The sequence below is a fragment of the Leptonotus elevatus genome, chromosome 16 (genome assembly GCF_054856555.1).
Source record: "Leptonotus elevatus isolate MCC_2025b chromosome 16, RoL_Lele_1.0, whole genome shotgun sequence".
In the NCBI taxonomy this organism is placed as follows: domain Eukaryota; kingdom Metazoa; phylum Chordata; class Actinopteri; order Syngnathiformes; family Syngnathidae; genus Leptonotus; species Leptonotus elevatus.
In genome coordinates, this window is record NC_141254.1 from 12,919,514 (window position 1) to 12,940,144 (window position 20,631).

Here is a 20,631-nt window from a genome sequence, read left to right on the forward strand (position 1 = left end):
GTGTGCATTAATTTTTGTGATGATTGATATATGTGCAATAATATTGCAAAGGAAATAGAGGATTTACAGAATTGTTGTTTACTGAGTTCTCCAAAATATTGATCAAATTAAAAATGCAAGCTCGTTTCATGATCTTGATCAAAATACACGTAAAGACCGTTTTGAGTGAAAAAATGGGCAATCGTGGCTTAACATCCTTTACTAGATGCTCTTATACTAACCGTGGCTATTTTATTGCGTTCATCTGGTTGACTTTTTGTAGGAGATGAAATGCACTGCCTTTTTTTTTCTTTCTTTTTTGTTATATTCACCCTTAAAGAGCTTTTCTCACTCGGGGCTCTTGAAAGACATGCAGGCTTCCTGTGTCAAGGATGTGCCACCTGTATAGGGTTAAGATTTGGGTCAGATCTCTCACAGGAGTCTCCGGGGCCCCTTTTTTTTTTTCATGGCAGAAGGGACTGACATGGAACATGCCACAGAAAGAAAAGCTGTCAGGTTCTTAGGGCGTCTTTTGTCTGACATCTTTCAACGATGAATGATTGGCATATCTCCTGCCATTTCCCCCTTTTGTTTGCACCCTTTCAGTTTCAGCGCAGATAATAAAATTGACCACTATGTGTAATGTGCTCACAGCCGGCAAACACACAAAACCACACGGTTGTTTACAAAGGAAGCATTGCGTTAGAAAAGGAAAATGTCAACTTTTATCACGCCACTGCACAACCATTTTGCATTAGTCAGAAAACATCCCCTGAAGTAGCGCTACATCCGTAGAATGAGACGAGGATGGAAGTGGGGTGGGGGCCCAATTTGAAAAGACATTCTTGTAAGTATTCATGTGTAAGGAGTCCCGAGGCAGGTCATGTTGCTGTGTGACAGGCAAGCATTCGTCTTGCTGAGTAGCTCACTTCCCAGGTCTCATTGCAGGGATTTGAGTGTCGGCTTTCTGTAATTAATAGCCAGTAGCCCCGCGACACCCCATCACTAGACCAGGTGCTGCTCGGATCAGGTCTGGTCTGGTCTGGTAGGTGCACCTCACCAACGTCTTTCTCCTTGTGTACATATCGGCTGACTGTGTACATAGAAACGCGCAGGCCGGAGCCAAAACAAAGAGAGCTTTAATCATTCCTATGAATTTGAATGCTGCACCGCTGATGGAAAGCTTAGCGGTAAAGGAACGTGGTTCGTTTAGTCGACTTTGTCAAGCACCATTCCGCTCATGTCCTGTGCTGTTTAGCACAGCTCGCGGCTCTGACAGATTGCTGTCCCGATGGGGAGATTTATCCAGCCAGTACTGCCAAAGGCACTGACACCATCATTAGGCTTTGATCAGCTTGCAGACTGCGAGAGGAAGAGGAGAGAGTAATATTCTTGATCTAATTACTCTGAGACATTTCAGGCAATGTAATATGTGATTTAACCTCTTCTCAGAGGCTATAAAAGGAAGCTGGGTTAATCTTCCCGGCAACCTCGTTTCCACGCAGGGGAGAGTGCCTTAAATTTCCCTTTCCCACGAAGCCGGTAAAAGCCAGTGTGACGGTACAGTTTGTGCTGCGAGTGCTTCAGCGTTGCTCTGACCTTTCTTTTAATGCTGGCAGCGGCGCTGTGTGCATTTTGATGCTAAAAAAGCATCCTCCAAATAGATTGTTTTGTTTCCCCGCTCCTCTCTCTTCATGCTGCAGAGTGATGACTTGCGAAGATTTGATTGGACAAATAGATTGCAACTGGAATGGAGGGCTTTGGCTTAATCAGTCAAACATAGTTAAACAATTCTTCGGACATGAAGAGATTAGTCTTGCTTGCCCTGAGCTCATCAGAGACCTTTCTCTCAAGCGCCGGCTAGGCTTTTAGGGCCAAAGGGCCACGGGCTGTGGCCTGGCCTGCTCCATGGAGAACCACACACACTCAGCCCTCAGCATGCTCCATTGCTTCTGAATGCCCCCCCCGACTCTTTTCTCCGTCTTTGTTACCCAGCACAATTGCAGTGATGGATTAGCAAATTAAATGCAGACCTTTCTATTCATGGCCACCCTCTTCGCAAAATCTTCTCGGGATCTATCCCACACCTATTTATTCTCAGCTCATTAACTGTGTTTATTTTAACGGTACCTTTTTTATTGTCAAAACGATTCCACTGAGCCTTGGCCGCCTTTTAAGCCTCTGGGCATCTTTTGTACTCTTGGACTTTGTCTTCCATTTTTTATGAGTAAGCGTTGATCACACTGATGGATTGTGACCATGACGTGATGATAAGTGACTTCTGTCATTTCTTCCTCCATAACTGTAATGACACGAGGATAATATTAATATGCATCTGCCTTACTCAAGGCCCCTTTCGGCGACCTAAACTGGTCTTGCAGTTGTTTTCTTTCTTTGCTTAGAAAGGTGTACTTTCTTGTCAACCGATCTTGCCTTAACATATTGATACACTTGTAGCCAGTCAAAAATAGAGCAGACCAATGAACAAACTTATATAAAATACAGGCAGAAGCTTGGGCTTGTGGTTTCGCTGCCTCAAAGTAAAAGTATAAAGAGATTGTATTACAAACAAACGAGCGCCCCTAAGTGATTACAATGCATTTTGCAGTGGCAGCGTTTGTATCAAAAATGGAGTAATGATGGCACTTTTAAGTTCTTCTTAATACAAAGCATGTATTCACTCATTTGACCCTCCTTTGGGAGACAGTCAAGCTAGTGCTACGTAGTTCTCTCTTCCACTTAATGATCTGATTGACTTGAATGGATGGTGCAAACAACCTTCCAGGGGTGGGCATTCCGTCAATATTGTTGGAAGGTCCGTCAATGACGGAAGGCCAATTTTGTTGACGATTGACGGGAAACTTCGAAAAATGTACAAATGACAAATTTTTGTCCGCCAATGTAATCATTAATCCGTCAATAAATTCGGCAATCTGTCAATGACAGACGTCCCATTTTGGTGATGGAGTGATTAATGATGATTGACGGAACATTGACGGATGGCCACCTCGAATGATGGAAACATTAGCGGACGCTCATTTTGCTGCGCAATCTAATGTCGGATTGACGGTTCGGCTTGAAATACTGACGGATTGACGATGACGCAATTTGCTTTTCGCTCGCGTTTAAATTTTCCATATCTTGCCACAGATTCGTCGGACTGTATCGCAATGGCCTATCGAGTTGTGGGCAGTCAGTGTGTGTGCAGCTGGAACTTTCTGGTGTGTACACAACAACCACGACCAAACTCAGGTGTGTAACACAAGATGAAAGTTTAGTTCACTTCTGGTGTCAACACACCATAACCGATTGCACAAACTGCTGGCGGGCGTGTTGCATGTGATCTACCATGATTGCAATCTTAATATTGTCTCCAATAGCGGCTACTAAATTGTATGTTTTCTCCATCTAAAAGATTGAGTGCTGTTGGCAGCAGCTGTCAAAGCGGTGGAGACTGCTGTCTTTATTGATTTTTTTTTTTCCCTTGTGATGTGACGTGTTCCTCCTTGTGACTGACTCCCAAGTTCGATCATTCAGAAACTCCAAAATTGCATTGCTGATTTGCTGAATTTTTAGTTTGTGTTTGAATTTTGATCAATCAAATTGCACGTGCTAAATGGATGCTTACACTCCTCTCACATACTACTAAATAAACGGCGTGGCAGTTTTGCTGTTTTTGCAGGCACAATTCAGTGTGTTGCCAATTAGTAGATTAGTTTCCACACGTTTGTGTGATGAGTCAACTTGGGCCTGTTTTTGCATTGGCAAACTTTTACGTAAATCCCAAAATATTTTGGCAACATACAAAAAAGAAGTCTGGTGACATGACCTGCATTGAGGGAGTTTGTGATGCACACAAGCATTTGACAATACTCGTCAGAGCCGTAGCCGCAAATGTGTTTATGCACATGGTAGTACAAAGTCTGCGATTGGCTGGCAACCAGTTCAGGGTGTACCCCGCCTACTGCCCGAAGCCAGCTGGGATAGGCTCCAGCGCCCCCCGTGACCCTTGTGAGGACAAACGGTTAAGAAAATGGATGGATGGATAGTACAAAGTTAGGCATTCATCTTCCATTTTCAATAAATTCCATGTTCTAAATAGAGAGATGAGATAAGCAACAAGAATAAGTGACTTTCAGCTTTTCCCTGCTCTGGCTTGCCTCAGCAAGTCTTTTGTATGGTTTGTTTGGTACAGTTTTTATGCTGGATGCAGTTTGATTATTAAAGTAGTTACTGTGTCATGATTTTCCCCAAACGGGCAACTTGCATCCCGCTGATACATAAAAAAAAAAAAAAAAAGGTCACTACCATATTTGCATGAGTTTCCTGCCATATTTTCCCAATGAGTTTAAAACATGCTTTTTGGCTGTTTCCTGCATGCAGTTAGCACAGGCCAATCCTCTCTCACTCTCTCTATCCCCTCGGTCCCTCCTCCACTCTTGTTTGGAGGGTCGACCACTGTGCTCTGAAGAGACCCCAATTAGCAGGACTAGTGGGCCTCCTGAAGGTCACTCCAAAAGCATTGGTGTGAGAACAGAAGGCTTCTGGGAGGGTCAGGAACCGTCCCGAGTAAGATCCCTGAGAGTCTCAGCTGGATTTAGAACACAATAAGCGCTCTTTCTTGATGTAGCAAGTGCTGTTTTTTGTTTTTATTTTTCCATGTTAAGGAGGCTGACACGTTACAATATATACAAGGTCCATTTGTCATTAGCTCCAAAGTCTCCTGCTTTATCAACCCCCGCCTGGTGTCGGCTATCTCAGCCTGATTGATGGTGCTGTCCTTATTGCAAGGAACGGGGGTCGATGGCAGAAATTTGCTGCTGGGTGCATTAATGCTCTGTTCAATGGCATAGACCTTTGAGCATGCCTCATCAGTCTTGAGTCACTGGATGGCCGCTGGAGATCTGTGTGATGCAAGAAAGTGGGAGAGCGAGATATGTAAAGGAGTTTTATTAGCTGAGCTAACTCTATTATTCAAATGACTATCCCTCTCACAGGGGAGAGGGGTTTTATTAGTTAGGCTTTGTCTATTCTATTCAGCCCCCAACAAATAATGAGGTGTACTTTTTCTGTACTAGACCTATTGCATACTCTCAAAAAATAAGACAAAGTTTGATTCATCGTCAAACCTTGAATTAAAAAGCAAAAGGCAAAGGTTGTGCATTTGACTGGTTTGACATTTCAGAGGCCAAAAAATGGCGCTGTGTTCTCACGTTAAGTGATTATTAAAGCAGTGCATGTGAAGGAGTCATTCTGGTGCCATGACAACGCCAGTACACAACTGAGCACTTGTGTGGGCCCATAGTTCAACAGACTGAGGGTCCTTGAGAGGACCAGATGTTCCCATGCAGACACAGAGGTGAGATGTTTGCAATGCTTGGCTTGTGTTTGACTGGCTTTCTCATTAGTGGGCTGACCGTTGCCTGATGCCCACAACCACTGTCTGTTGGCGGAAGAACCAAGGGCTGAGAGGCACCCATAAACAAATGGGAGGTGGGAGGAGATAACCACAAATGTCCTGTGATACACCACGGGCAGAGGGAACACATCTCGCATACAGGCACACAGAAACATTCCATGCATGGAAAAACTGGTTTGTTCTGGCTGCAGGCGAGACTGAATGTCAGAGCTGCCACGGAGGCGGCTGACCTTACCAACCTTATGTAGGCCCAGGAAGGAGGCGGATCAGCCTCTATTGAACACACACAGAACAGGATTTTGAATCAGCATGGACGGATTTGTGCTTTTATAACGGCAGTTCCCAGTGTAGCAAAGTTCTCAGTGAAAATCCACCTGACCTGTCAGCTGTTAAAGGGCAGCTCAGCTACATATAGCAAAGAGCCTGAAGCCTTATAAATGTCCCTATTAACGTATTAAAGACCAGAAGTGTTTTTGTGTGTGTTAAGAGCCCCTTTTAGGATAATTTGTCTTCAGTGCTTGTCCATTTATACCTCGCAGAGTTGCTACGTAAGATCAGCCCAGCTGTGGTCACAGGCAGATCAGGGTTGGACTTGAGGCTGGGGAGGACATTTTCCCCTGTTAAATAAGTGAGCGCGTCAGTAGGAAAGAACTGGAAATAGAGGTGGTCTATGGAGCATTTGCCTGTGTGGGAGAGAGACTTGTGAGAACAGCTGCTTTGATACCGTTTTGTTTATGGAGCACTCAAAGCTGAGACATAAGCCGTGGGAACACCTGGATAGAGGGGAAATGGTAAAGGAGGCAATGGTGGTGTCAGTTCTGCTTTTGGATCTGTACCAAGCGAAACACACACACACAGTCTCTCTCACTTCTGATGTGTGAGCGTCGCCCCAAATCCCAATCAACAGCACTTAACAAAGATTTCCTGTTTCTCCCTCTAATCGCAGGCTCAATTTGTCACCGGGGTGTCCAATTTCTCATAAGCGCTTTGACTGAGCAAGGCGAAGCATGTGTGAGGAGGACCACAAAATGGATGCACCTGCTAACAAATGGAAACCTCTCCATCCTAATTTGGCTTTACTCTGCCACCTGGGAAAATTCTACAGCTCTTTAGCTGTCAGCACGTTACTTCCCACAAACGGGAGGAAGCTTGTTGGCTCATTGGAACAGGCTGTGAAGTTTGGGCCCACTTCAGGGGGTGACACCATTTATTATAGGTGGAACACTTACTAAGTTTGTATCAACGTGTCACTCAAGTTCCGTAAAAACACTTTCCACTGTAGCTGGGACAAAAGTTCCAAAATCATGTAGCATGTCTTCTCAGAAGGGTTGAATCTATTCTACAGCAAGGAGTGGAATCAAGACCACATGTTCTTCTATTTTCACTTCCTGTAGGTCTAAAGGCCAGATGTCCCAATACTTGTTCATAAAGTATGTTCGCGCTATGTATTTTGGCTGTGAATTTGTTTAGATATTTTCCTTCTGCCTGCATTGCAATTATGCAATCCGTAATAGTACATTCACATTGTGAACAAGTATCCGTCCGAAGTGTCGCGATTATATCGCACAGACCGCTGCGCGCAGATTTATATACACGACGGCAGCGTAACATCTGTTTGTCAATGTTGTTCTGAGCATGCCCTTACCAAACCGCCTCGGTCTGGTATCTGACACCATGTGACTCAGCTCATTGTTGTCTGGTCTGACTCTGGTATATGTGATGGAAACTTTGAAGTAGAGATAGTCAGAGCTATTTACTGTTTAACGGATACATTGTTTAAAATGTCAAAACCGGTAGTATTACAGCTTCCAATTTTAATCATCACCAATGTTGTCAAAACAGCTCTGTAGCCAACTTTTCTTGTGTGCCGTAGCGCCACAATTCACTGATGTTCAAGACAAATTTCCCCGGAATAACAATAAAGTTGATCCTGATCCTGATTGTTAGTAATAGCGTCAACAGCTAGCAGGATGGAGAGGGTTCTTATTGATATGCTCCCACCGTGCTTAAATCATGGTGACATACAACTAGATTAGACTGTTGACTTTATGGATGTCTTCCGGTTAGCATGCTAGCAGTTTGCATTCTCATACATGCGCAGTATTTGGTGCCTTGCTTTTAGATGTCTGATAGGTGGTGGATATTGTTCATGTTTGAATTGCGATAATACCTTTGAGCAATGCTTTTCAAGTGTAGTCTGTTTGTGTGTGTTGTAACGTGCTAGATTTTCCAGATAGTTATCATCAAATTCTGGTTTTTGTATACCTTTTTTATTACGGGTTTTCCAGCCTGTGACCAATAACAGACGAGCGCGATATGACGTTCTTCTCTGAAAGTACACATTTTTTTTGTACAATCTGTGTGGATTTATAATTTTATGAACACGATTGTTTTGGTTGAAGCTATTTAGTACAATTCCATGCAAGTATTACACTTTTTTTTGTCTACCAAATTTACGTAACCGATCTGTAATTTTATGGTTGGGTTAGTAGTGTTAGGGTTTGTTTGTTGTTTCTTTGGCAATATTTCTAATGCTGATAGCTATGTTAATTATTGTCACTATAATCTTGACATGAACATTTCATAACATTTTATCCTCACTGTGATCTGGCTGCGCCACCAAGCAGATTACTGTTTACTGACATGTGTCAGATCTGACATCTGCTGGTTACCAGAAGGTGGAAGATTCGCTACAAATCATCTCCCTGCCTTCGTATCATTATTCTGCCACTCTGTCTCCATATTTAGTGGAATTTGGTGAATTCATGTATCACCACTGCTCATCGTTATGTTACAGTAAATGTCTGCTTTTTGGAATAAGCTAACTCATCATTGAGCAACACAAACACAACAGCCCTGTAGTCCATTTGGCTTCTGTGGTACCGACACGTCAACACTGAACACTTAACAGGCATAAGCATGTGCACGGGTTTTTGAAGAAAACTATTTCGTTGTTTACATACAAACGAGACACCCCCCCTTTCAGATGTGTGTGCTTTCAGGCTACAAATGGAATGTCTCTTCAGTCAGTTGTAAACTGACCCTCAGTGTGATGTGGGCAACTTGGTAACTATTTTTTGCACAGCATCATTTCAGGCGTTAGTCAATGTTTGATTCCCTCCTATCTTTTTCTTGGTAGTCACATTTTCTCCTGCTAGAGTGGATTCGAGTCGAGCGACTGTTCAATGAGCTCCCGGCTGCACTCTGGATGGATTTGCAGACAACTATTCGGCTGGTAGCCCTCACTTTGGATCCCTAGATTTCATCAGGTGTAAACGTGTGTCAAACTCTAGAACCTTGCCCACAATTTGAGTCTGTCCACCTGACCTTGACCAGACTATGCCAGGCTGAGCACACTTTCTTCACCTTGTGCATTTTTAGAACACTTTAGGAAGTGAAGCGGGGGCTTAAGTGGCTATACGTGCATCTAGGCCTACGCTGAAGAGAGCCCCTCGCCGTCGAGGGGGTCGGTTAATGGTCTGAAAATGGACCTGGCCTTGATAGAAAAGCTGGGCCAAGCCCCTCACTGACGCACTATCTTCCAATCCTCTCCTTTCGCCACCGCAACTCATCTTTTCTTATTTTGGAGAGTGATCAATGCTGTCCAAATGTTGGCGGTCGCTGGATTTTAAAAGACATTTCAGACTCCTCTTCAGAGACTGCTTAATTAGATTTCTTGAACGCAGCCATCCAAATATGGCATGTTCAGCTGCGGAAGACACATTACTTTGCCTCCCCTTTTTTTGTTGTCAGCTCCTCATCAACTAGTTACTGGCTGAAGCCGTTTCACAGCACAGCTGTTCTGTTACTCGCTCAATGTGGTGGACCCGAGTGCCTCAATGTTATTTCACAGCCTCTGAATTTTACATAGTTGTTTTGAATTGGTTTTCATCTGTTTGCTCTACCCCGTGTCATGGTTATTTACAACTCTTTAGAGTGCCAGTTTCAGGATTAAGAGGGTCTCTTTAAAAGCAAAGCCCCGTAGTCCAGGATGCCTCAAGTCTGAACGTGCTCGCGTCCTCCAAATGTCTTAGTGATTTTATTTTATTTTTTTCAGATTCAGAAAACTTGTGATAACTTTACACTTGCAGTGGCCTTCTACTAGCGCCTATAAATCCTTCTGTTTGCAAAAGCCTGACAAAGGTCATGGTAGTGTTTTCATTTCTTGTTAACATACTCAAGAGCCCTTTCCCCTTTCTTTTGACTGAATGCTTGAGAATTTTAGAGAGGAGAGAGAAAAAAAACTCTTCCTCCTGCTCCCTTTCTTTCTATACTTCCTATTCACACAGCCGGCTGGCAAGAAAAGTACTGTAATTTCTCTCTCTGCCCCTGAGAGAATCAACACACTGTAGTTGCATTGAAGTTCAGCTTTTTTTTTTCTTGGCTCTATTTCAGACCTATAACCTGGGGGTAAACATGCAATTAAAATAACATCAGCCTGCTTCCCCTAGCACTCTCCTCTCCTGCAGCAGCACAAGCACTGAACAACATGGTGACTTGGTTCTCCTAATTGCTTTTGCGTTTAATTGGCATAGAAAGCTGCAAATATTGCTCCACTGTTAAGTTCTCATCTTTTGTTGTTTTTATCTATTTATATAGCTGTATGTCTACTTGGAATGAGCTTCTTTGGCTTTTCATTATTTATAAATGCTGATGAATTTCATCAGTTTGATTTCCTCTGTAATGAATATCAAAGTTGGTTCCCTAAATGTTTTCCACATCAGCTGTTCTCTTTATAAACTTCTACTTTGTTCTTTATATTGCTCAAATAAGGCAAAATATAGGTCAGCTTCCATGGGAACAATTTGACACAACACACGACTTCCCTTGCTCAAGCCCTGCTCTTTTTTTTTTTTTGTGGCATTATTGAAAATGCAAGCCTCAGTTATTCGCACGTTTGTGTTTTTGTAAGCAGCCAGTGGCGACTTGCCGAGTCACAATACTCCGAAAACCCTGCGTCGGCGGTCTGCGCGGGGCTGATAGTGGGAGATGTCTGGCTAAACTCCACTGAACCGATGCCTGCTCTGTTGGCTGGGACGCCGTCCTACACGGATGAAATTCGGTTTCCACGCAGGGCAGAGCGAGCTGTGTCCCTGCATCACAAAGGCCACTAAGCCCCCCCTGTTTGTCTGGAGGGGATGATGGCTGGAGGCTTCAGACCAGACAGAGCCCCCTGCCTGGTGGTCATAGGGCAATCCAGAAGAAGAAGAAGCCCGCAGCCAAGCCAGTCAAATGCTGACTACCACCTGCAGAGTGGTGCCAGAGACAGCTCAGTCCCTGTCTGGGTCGTCTGGGTCGTAGCATTAGGGACGGCTCTCACTATAACCTGGTAAAGTTCAATAGCACTCTGTGATCTGTTTGTTTACTTATTTGTTTGGTATTTATTTTTATGTACTGCAATTTGTTTTGGCTGCAGTTGTTTTTTTGTGTAAGTGCGCTATGAATAGTTAAGTTAAGCAAAGGTTTGCAAGCCTAAAGTATTGCCAGTGAGCTAAAGTACTGGGCGGCCGAGGCTCAGGAAGTGAGGTATGTAAAAAAAGCTGACCTACATTTCTTTAAAAAAAATATATATATATATATATTATATATATATTATTTTTTTTTATACCACCCTCAGACCCGCATTTTTTTATACTGGACAGTTTGTTTTTTTACTGATTTTAACTATTTTCCCACATAAGAACATCATGGAATTTTGGGGGGGGGAGGCTATCTCATGTTTTCATTTGTTATAGTGGACGCCAGGATAGTATGACTGTAACGTGTTGTAAACTTACCAAACATATGTAACATTTTTAACATGAACATCATTCAAATCAACTTGCGATTGGGATTGGTTAAGCTAGGATCCAATCATGAACGTGTTGACATCATCCAAATTATGCGTTTTTTTTTATTGATTTAGACACAAAAATAGAGGTGAAAACACAAAGACACACACGTATGCAAAACCCCACTTTTTTCCCTACCTGCACCCCTCGCGATCAACTTGGGAACAGTCCGTGGCGCTAACAACATGGTGCACTCCGCCTCCTATTTGTCCCGCAATGAAAAGCGGACATTTGCATACATTTCTCAACTGGCCCACCCAGCCCTAATAGAGACCGAAAATAACATGAAACCGCTAAGGACAAATCAATGGCGAGTAGCAACGTAAGATGGCCGCCACGCATACAAGTAGTTCCTGTACGCCCAAGATTTCTTGCGAATAGAGCATGCGCAGAACATAAACCAAGGTTCCTTTCAAAGGAGGTACCCCGGTCACGTTTACATGACCAAACATTCGGGATGGAAAAGGGGTAACCCAGGGGTCTCATTCATATCCGGGTTTTTGTACATGTTTATGTTGCCTTTCAAAACCCGACGATTGTATAGTGAATATTCGGGTTTTGCTAGGCACACTCGTGTCCACCGCAGACAGAATTCCAATCAACCAATCATTTCTAGTCGCCACTTATGCAACACGTAAGCGAGACCAAAATGCTTCATGTCCTCCACCGTTGTCCCTTTTCGTTGCTCTGTTGCACTGATAAAGATGTCATGCTATCTTTGTAGCACCAGCTTACCCTTGACAAGCTGCAGTGAAATGAAAGCCGTTCCGAGCGCTACCCTGGCAAGGAAGGGCTTGGTGGAAATGTGACATGGAGTAGATCCACATGTAAATGTCCAAGTTGCTGAGGCAGTGGTGCTGATCCTGACGGCTGGCTCCCCCCCCCCCCCCCCCCATTCCTCCTCGCCCAGCGCTGTAAGGCGGCGTGTCAGCTGGGGCATTACCATAGGCTGACCTTTGCCGCCGCCGCTCCCCACTGCAGCGTTTTCTGACATTCAGGGGCGCTGTGGGGGAGACAGGAAGGGGGTGGACTGATGGCCTAGTGGCTGTTTCTCGCCTGTCGTGGGCCGGTGTCTGCGTGTCCTTTTAACAGACTCAGTGCTGCCTTGCGCTGGCATTTTATTTCCCGCGGCATCAATCAAAGCGGCTTGTCACCGTTTTGGGCTTTGAAAGCCCAGGCAAAGGCGGCGCTGTATTTGATACGTGTTTTTCTTCCAACCCGGGCGCTGCTTGTTGTCAGAAAGATTGCTGTTATCTTTATGTGAAATCTTGGCACCCCGATAAATGAGAGCTGGAAATCCTGCCTACTGACATCAAGGCGCTGTGTACCTAAACTCCTTCCAAGGCTGTGGGGGGGGGGGGAATAACATATCAGACCAATTAAAGTTAATGCATGGTGACACAGTGAATCGAGAGCAGGGATTGCTGCCATATGGTGGTCCGGGGCTGTAAATCAGAAATCGAGGGAAGTGAGGAAGGAATGTGCATGCAGCGTCAAACAAACACGTCGATCACTTGACACCCACCAATCCAGCCTCTTTTTTCCCCCCCTACTCCCTCGACCCCTTACCAACGCTGCCACCGCGGCCCTGCAGCACCCCAAGGTGCAACGCTCTCAGGTATCTGTGTAAAAGTGGCAGCTTCATTAAGGCTTGTTTTTTTTCCTCCTCTCGCCAGGAGGATTTAAATGAGCTGTCGTCCTGACCTTTTTGAGCTCCTGCTTTATAAAGCAGGTTCACTGCCCCCCCCCCCCCCACCCCAAACCTGCCACCTGCCCTTTCTATCTTTCCACCTCATCTTTGTCACCCTTTCCTATACTTGTCTCTTTTCCCTGCAGGAGGGAGAGGCACCTTTTAAGCCATCACAGGCATGCCAAGGTTGTTTTGTGCGTAATTGCCTCCCTCATAAGACCGTGTTTGTCTGCACACACTTGCCACACTCGGTTGATGCCATGCAGTAAAAGGAGAGAGGGCACCAACTCTTTATAACTTAATTTGCTCCCTGACTGTTCTTTAGTGCTGATTAAGCAAGCATCTGTGTTGTTTGGAATCCAGCAGTAAGCCAAGTGGAGCATGGCTAACGTTTTCTCCCTCTCTATTACATCAGGGTTATTGCGCAGAGTGGCGGGCATTTATTGGAGCTGCAGCCTCATTTATTCATTTCTTTTCACCCCATCCCGGACCGGGCCCCCTTTGTCTAATGTCTCCAAAACAAACGCCGGCCGCAGTATTGATAAGAGATTAGCTTGTCAGCGTCGGGCGTCTGGAGTGTGTCCTTTTCAAATGTATGCGACTCACCAATTTGCAATGCGGTGCTCTTGCGGGAAGGAAGAGGTGTAAAGTGCAGGTAAATGGGTCTTACAAGCAGACGGACATGTAGGGCGAGGAAGTAGAGGGACTCCATTTAAGCGCTGCTAACCCCTCAGGCTCATTTTACTTCAGAGGTTTGATGTTTAATTCAAGTTGTTAACAGCATCAAATGTCACCTTACCTGACGCTCCAGGTGCGAATCAGTGTGTAATTCAACAGACTTCCCAAGGTGTCCGCCTGTGGGGATAAGTTCTTTTAATCAGCACCGCTTCGATTGCTAAGCAACCTAACCGACACCCACTTTTTTTTTCCTTCTTCTTCCTTTCCACAGTGTGAGGAGAAGTGCGTGCCCCATGTTGCATTAGCGTCCGTGTGAAATGCTGGCCTGTCTGCCAGGGCCAGGTGACCTCCCCCTCCAGCTTCTCCCCCACACGCAGATGAACACTGGACTTCAGAAATGTAAGTCGTGATGAACGACCGGCAGCATCATCCCACACAGCAGGCCAGTCTGTTCCAAACGTGCCAGCATACGTAGAGCCATGCCAGTAGCAGCCTGGTTCATGATTCGAGCTGTGGGAAAAAAAAGTTAAGACACAAATAGAGCAAATGTTGAGTGTTGTCAAATGTGTTTCCCAAGTCAAGTCAGTCTAGGGTGCGACCGATTAATCGGCCGATTATCAGAAGTTCAGACATCGGCCACAATAAGCAGCCAAATGGCTGATGTTTGCCGATTGTTTTTATTTTTATGTACTCTAAACATTTAGAGTGTGGTACACAAGTAACAATGATTTCATTATTCATTAAAAGGGAAGTCAACCCCCCAAAAAATCTTGACAATAATATGTTCTATGCAGCCCCACTAGCCTAAATGCAGTATTTTGGCTAATATTGTGTTAGTGGAATATGAGTTCGGCATCAAAACCCAGCAGTATTTATCATTATCAGAAGGCGGCCATTTTGCCACTTGCTGTCGAGTGAAAATGACATCACAGTTGCTGAGGTCTCAGGTAACAACCAATCACAGCTCAGCTTCAGAAAACAGGTGAACTGTGATTGCTCATTGCCTGAGCCTTGAAGCAACTATGATGTCATCTTCAGTCGACGGCAAGTGGCAAAATGGCCGCCCCCTGAGATGGATAAAAATGTCTGGATTTTACTGCTTCACTCATATTCCATAAATGTAATATTAATTAGAATGGCATGTTTAGACTAGTGAGGTCACAAATTATTTTCAAGTCATGTTTAAGGTTGCCTTCCCCTTTAAACATAAATCTGTACAATAACATTGTATCCTTAAATATGCAGTACATATTTTGTTGTTAAGATCATTCTATGGAGCTGTCTTTCAAAACAAAACAAATCTTAATTTTTAAAAGCAATACTTAGGTGGGAAATGAAAGCTGTGCAAGGAATTGACCATGATGTCACTATCTTACGCACCTGTAGTCATGGTTTGTTAAAATAATAATAATAATAATAATAAACATTGTGCATGATATATCAAACATGAATATGACACACATTCAAATGCATGATCTATTTTTTTAATTAATTGGCTGATTAATCTGTTATCAGTATTCAATATCAGTCATAAAATCAGTATCGGCATCGGGCTCGAAAAATATTGGTTGGCTCCGATCATTCACAACTATAAAATGAGAAGTAGAACAGTTTGCTACTGTAGCGTAGTTACCAATATAAGCCAAGAATTAGTTACATTACATGCCAAAAAGTAGTTACATTCCCATTAAACAGCAAGAGGACAAACCAAATTTATTTGCATTTTGTCAAAATAACACCTGTGTTTTCATGGGCATGGCCTTAGCTTCGCTAATCCCAATCATAAAAGGAACTGTAGTAGTGCGCGGTGCTTTTCAAATCACCCACATAAATCAGTCGCTTGTCAGACATGGATTACAGCTCACGCCGTGCTCCATTCAATCCTAAAAAATACCTCGCTTCCTTTTTTCCCCCCCTTCAGTAAAAACTCTGCGTGACCCATTTATATAGCACTTTTTTTTGTCGCAAAAAGCTCCAGCTCATCAGGACTGTAATTTCACAATCCCCGTAATCAGCCAACCCCCTGGGAGATCAGCAAGCATGAGGGAGTCTGCTAAGTGCCAGCGTCTGTTGCCTCACTCAGGCGGGCTTGTGACATGGTGCCGCCACCAGCAGGACTCTTTCCCCGCTAACCCCTTTGGTGCCGCTCACCGAGATGCATCCAAACTCACGGGGCGAAAATGAAATTCGCTTTGTTTTTGCCGTCCAATTCTGTGATCCCTGGATGTGTAATTCCAAGCCTCTTTTTTTTTTTTTTTTATCCCATCATCATATTTCTCATACTGTCTGTCCGGCTTGTGCTCTTAACTAAATCAAACCCCGAAACATATAAATAAGTTTTTTAATACTTTGTCCTTGACTCCCAAAAACGTATTTATAGTTTTTTTATTTTATGCTAGAGCATACGGAAGCCTTTGATGCAGCTTCTGACATGAAGAATTTGCTTAAAGCAATGGTAGTTATTACAAAAAAAATGGCCAGCAGGTGGCAACAGAGTATAAGAGATCAGCCAGGGCCATTTTGCAACAAGCTCTTTTTGCCATTGTTTTCAACAAGTATGCGAATAATGATGAAACTTAGCTACATTCTAATGCTAATTGCTGCAAAACGGAAAACGATACAAATATACTTAGAAGAGACTCTAATCATTCTTTTGGCAGGTTCCATGTTTTTATAGCAATAGAACAGAATATTCTGTGGACCTTGCAAAATCTGTCAAAATCCAGTAAAACAGCCGGGAGTGATGGGGGTTGCTTCAGTGAAAATGGCTTTGAGTGCATTCAGTTAAAAGTGTCATTAGTAGTCATGCTTCAAAAAAATGCGGGGCTCATTTAGACTTAAATCATTTTGCGACAGGGCTTTGACATTCCTGGCCTGGAACATCTGCTTAACCACACTGAGTTAGCCGTCACTTGAAATTAAGTTAATGAGCTCCTATTTTTGTTGCTATTTGAGCACTATCCTTCCGCTATAATCCCGCAGAGGCCTGGATCTTGTCTTTCACACTTTCCCCATCCCTCTATTTTTGCCAATAGCTCCCGACCACCAAGCTCGCTGCGCTTTGCCGTTCTGTGCATAAAGAGAAGTCGTTTAAAAGTTACGAGCTGGCAGGTTGCTGTCAGAGGCAAGGCCGGAGCAGCTGCTCTATTTATCATCGGGGAGCGCCTGTTCGCAGAAGATGGCTGTGAAAAGCAAAGGGAGACCCGAGGAGTATATCAGGTGCACAAAGATACAACGGGGGTCTCTACGAGGGCTCATCCTGCCGGCAGGATGTCTCAAATACCAGGAAATGGCCCTTGGTCCTCCATTCTTCCAAGCAGAACAAACACGAAGCCTGGCGAGGCCACTGGGCAGATTTTTATTGTTTTTTTTTTTTCATCTCACAGAGATCAAAAGCAGCCATCTTTCTCCTGCTCCTTATGTTATTTTCCTCTTTGAATGTCTTCCTCTCTGGCCCCGTCAGCACGACATGCTGTGTTCAGCTGCTTTTGAAGGAGGTCGGCCACATGCGTGTAACTGAATTCAACAGTCTTAATTCGACACTGAAGCTTCAGACTCAATTTCCTGAGTGGAAATTTGCAATTTACAGCAGCGGGAGCGCCCCGGCCCCCCCGCCGCTTAAACCATGTTCAATAAAAACAGTAGTTTGAATAAAAGAAGCCCTAATTAGAGCCTGCTGACTGTGCACTTGTGTGCCAACAGCGGCGTAATTAACAGATGGCCAAACTGGCCCCTTTCCCCTGCTCTCTGTTGGAGAAGGTGCTTAGTTGGAGATCTTAGATGATGCGCCCGTCGCCACCAGCAAACTTCACTCATATCCTCATTAACCCTCCCTTGATACTTTAAGCTCTTCAATTAATCCAGGTTTGAGGTCAAGGTTAAAATGCTAATAAGCCAACATTAAGCGTATACATCAGCATCTTGGCCTTTTTTCTTTTCATTTTTTAATATGGCCAAAGAAGTCAACCCATACATTTTCCTTACAATAATACGTTGTATTCACCCCCACTAATCTAAACACGGCCTTCTGATTAATATTGCGTTTCTGGAATATGAATTAAGCAGCAAAATCCACTCGGTTTTTATCCATCTCAGGGGGGCGGTCATTTTGCTCCTTGCTGTCGACTGAAAATGACATCACAGTTGCTCGGGGCTCCGATAACAACCAATCATTGCTCACCTGTTTTCCGAGTTTGGTCATGTGACATTCGCAAGATGAGTCATTCGACAACAAATGGCGAAATGGCCGCCCCCTGAGATGGATAAAAATGGGTGCATTTTGCTGCTTATTAAAGGGATACTTGACTCATTCAGCCATTTTCAGCAGTAGAAAGTTAATATTTGATCCAGAATTAATTTGATGACGTCATTATTTTTCATGTACAATTAATACCTTTAAAAACAAATTTTTCCACTTCCTGCAGACTGAAGATGACATCACCTGTGCTCAGGAAACAGGTAACGACCAATCATGGCTCACCTGTTTTCTGGCTTTGGCCATGATTGTGCCATGATTGGTCGTTATCTGTTTCCTGAGCACAGGTGATGTCATCTTCAGCACTTGGCAAAATTTATTTTTAAAGTTATTAATTGTTCATTAAAAATAATGAAGTTATCACATGAATTATAGACAAAATATGATCTTCTTGATGAGTCACATATCTCTTTAATTCATATTCCAGATTCTTGTGAGAAATCTTGTGAGACCAGTCCAGTCCAGACATCTTGTATGTCTGATACAAAAAGGAATACAAACCAAAAAAAAACACATCCTTTTTTTTGTAAGCAACAAAAACAATAAAAAGATGTGGCAGCATTGAGTTTGCTTTTTCACGTCTAATTTGGGTTTTATTGCCAAGTCCGGCATGTTCTGTATGTTGACACCGTGAATAATGAGAATACCATTTAGTCTTTCTGCAGTCAGCTTTGATGTCACAAAGGTCATTTATCATTAGCAGTGGTTGACAGGTGAAGTCCATCCTCGCCTTGTGTGTGTGCGTCTGTCCGCGTTTGCTTACGCTGGCATTTATTCAGTGACACGTCTTAGGCCTACGTGATGGCGGGTGTCGGCTCTAGCGCCTTGGCCCGGACCCCGGCATTAATGAGGCTGCCATCAGCGGGCTGGACATTTAAGTCACGGCAGCCCAAACAACCACCCCCCCCCCCCCCCCCCCCCCCCGGGGGGCCGCCCTATGCAGGCCCTGCACATTGCTGCCCATTGTTTCCCATTCCCAAATAAAAGGGGAATTAATTAGCCAGTTGGCACAGTTGGTCGGTGCAGACGGTTCCGAGCTCCCGTGCCTCATCCCTCAAGCCTCGTCAGCTCACTGTGAGAGTGGAACAGCCAAGAGTTGCTGCCTGCAACTGAGACATTTCACATCGCCGCCCCATCAACTCGCTGTAAACTGCTTTCGCTATCGACGTTACATTAACTGAAAAGGCCAGTCTAATAGTAATAAATGTAAAGTCAGTTCACTTCAATTTGCCTTGGTACAGTTTAGAACGGTTAACTGCTGATCTAATGACTTAATTTTCCACTGCGGAGCCTGCCAGGGTGAGGCTGGCTTCATTCCAGCATGAAGCACTGGCCGGGTTTACGTGGAGACTTATGTCATACCGATTGAAATCATTCCATATCCAATACCATTTAATCAAGTCGCACATAATGTGACAATGTGTCGTTTTGTTTCCTCAACTTTGGCATGAAGAATGTAAACAGGGGCATCCAGACAGAAAACACAACACATTAGCAAACATCTACATTTTCTTTTTCTTTAAAAAAAAGAAAAATATCAATTTAAAATGCGCTCATAAATGAACCGCCTTCACACTCAGTCAGGTACAAACACCATCATGTTCACACTGTCACTTTGGGAGGTTAAATTTAGCCCGGATGCTTAGCAGGTGTAACAAATGTCTGCGAACAGGAGCCGACAAAGTCTCCCCGCAGATCAGAGCCTGTCTGATTACTCGTCTGCTGTCATGTCGCGCTCGCCGCGTTGTTTTCCTTCTCCCCGACGCAGCCACGGGGGAGCGTCATTGCCACGTAGCCACTTTTTTTTTTTTACCTCAGCCCCAAAGAGGTTATTTTTCACCCGTGTCTGTTGCATTGTTTGTTTGCCACGCGGGTATATGTGACAAAAAAAGCTACCAGGATGGTTCTCCTAAAAAAGCGGCAGGATGTCCTTAAATATGTGGGACGGGGATTGTGTCAGCTGCAGTGTGATCGATTGGGGAACTTATTTTTTCTTAATTATGTTGAGTTGCTGGATTAAACAAAATTTTGTATGCCTATTCCAAAATTGCAGTCTTTGTTTTTTCTAGCACATCAATTTTTTTTCTCCACAGTTTCCTCTCCAGATGAGCAAAATTCAACATATTAGCTGTAGTAAGACTGTAGTAAGACAAAGCATAATTCAATTGATTCGCTGTAGGAAGACTTTAGTAAGAAACAGGGTTATTATAGTTTGGGAATTTTTCATTTTAGTTAGTTTTGATTTCGTTTTGAGTTCTGGTTTTGAAATGTAGTTGGTTTAAAAAAAAAAATTCAAGGTGGTTGTGTTAGTTTTTATTAGTTTTAGTTATTTCATAAATGCTTAGTTTTTGTTTAGTTTTAATTAGTTTATTAGTTTTAGTTAAAAAAAAAAGTGTATTACTTGTAATTAAAAAAACAAAACATGGGAGTGACGTCATCTGAAGGGGCTTTTCTATTGGCTGCTCCGAGATGACGTCACTTTTGTGTGACACACTTTCAAACGTCCTTATTGCGGTTAATATAAAAATAAATCTACTTAAAATCATTCCCAGAGACTCATGCATTACATTTATTACCAAAGCCTAACTATAATTATAGTTTTGTAAACATAAAATGTCGTTTCATTTCGTTTTTGTTGTTTAAAAAGCATTTCCGTTTTTATTGTATTTCTTTAACGATTTTTTATTTTTTTATTTTAGTTTTATTTTTTTATTTTATTTTTTTCGTTAGTTTTAATTAACTAAAATAACCTTGGTAAGAAAAAGCTAAATGCTACTGA

The 20,631-nt window shown here is 43.4% G+C and overlaps 1 protein-coding gene across 2 annotated transcripts in view; it reads left to right on the forward strand.

Moving 5' to 3' along the window:
• The window catches only part of fam222ba (family with sequence similarity 222 member Ba), a 33,528-nt gene that overhangs the window by 8,437 nt on the left and 4,460 nt on the right, over positions 1-20,631 (forward strand). Inside the window, exons 2-3 of one of the 2 annotated variants that reach the window (XM_086098278.1) lie at positions 3,130-3,231; positions 13,869-13,996. In XM_086098278.1, coding sequence (XP_085954404.1) covers positions 13,915-13,996 — 82 coding nt within the window. In that variant the 5' untranslated portion in view covers positions 3,130-3,231; positions 13,869-13,914. The remainder of the gene's footprint in view (positions 1-3,129; positions 3,232-13,868; positions 13,997-20,631) is intronic. The other variant, XM_086098277.1, reaches the window with a different exon arrangement.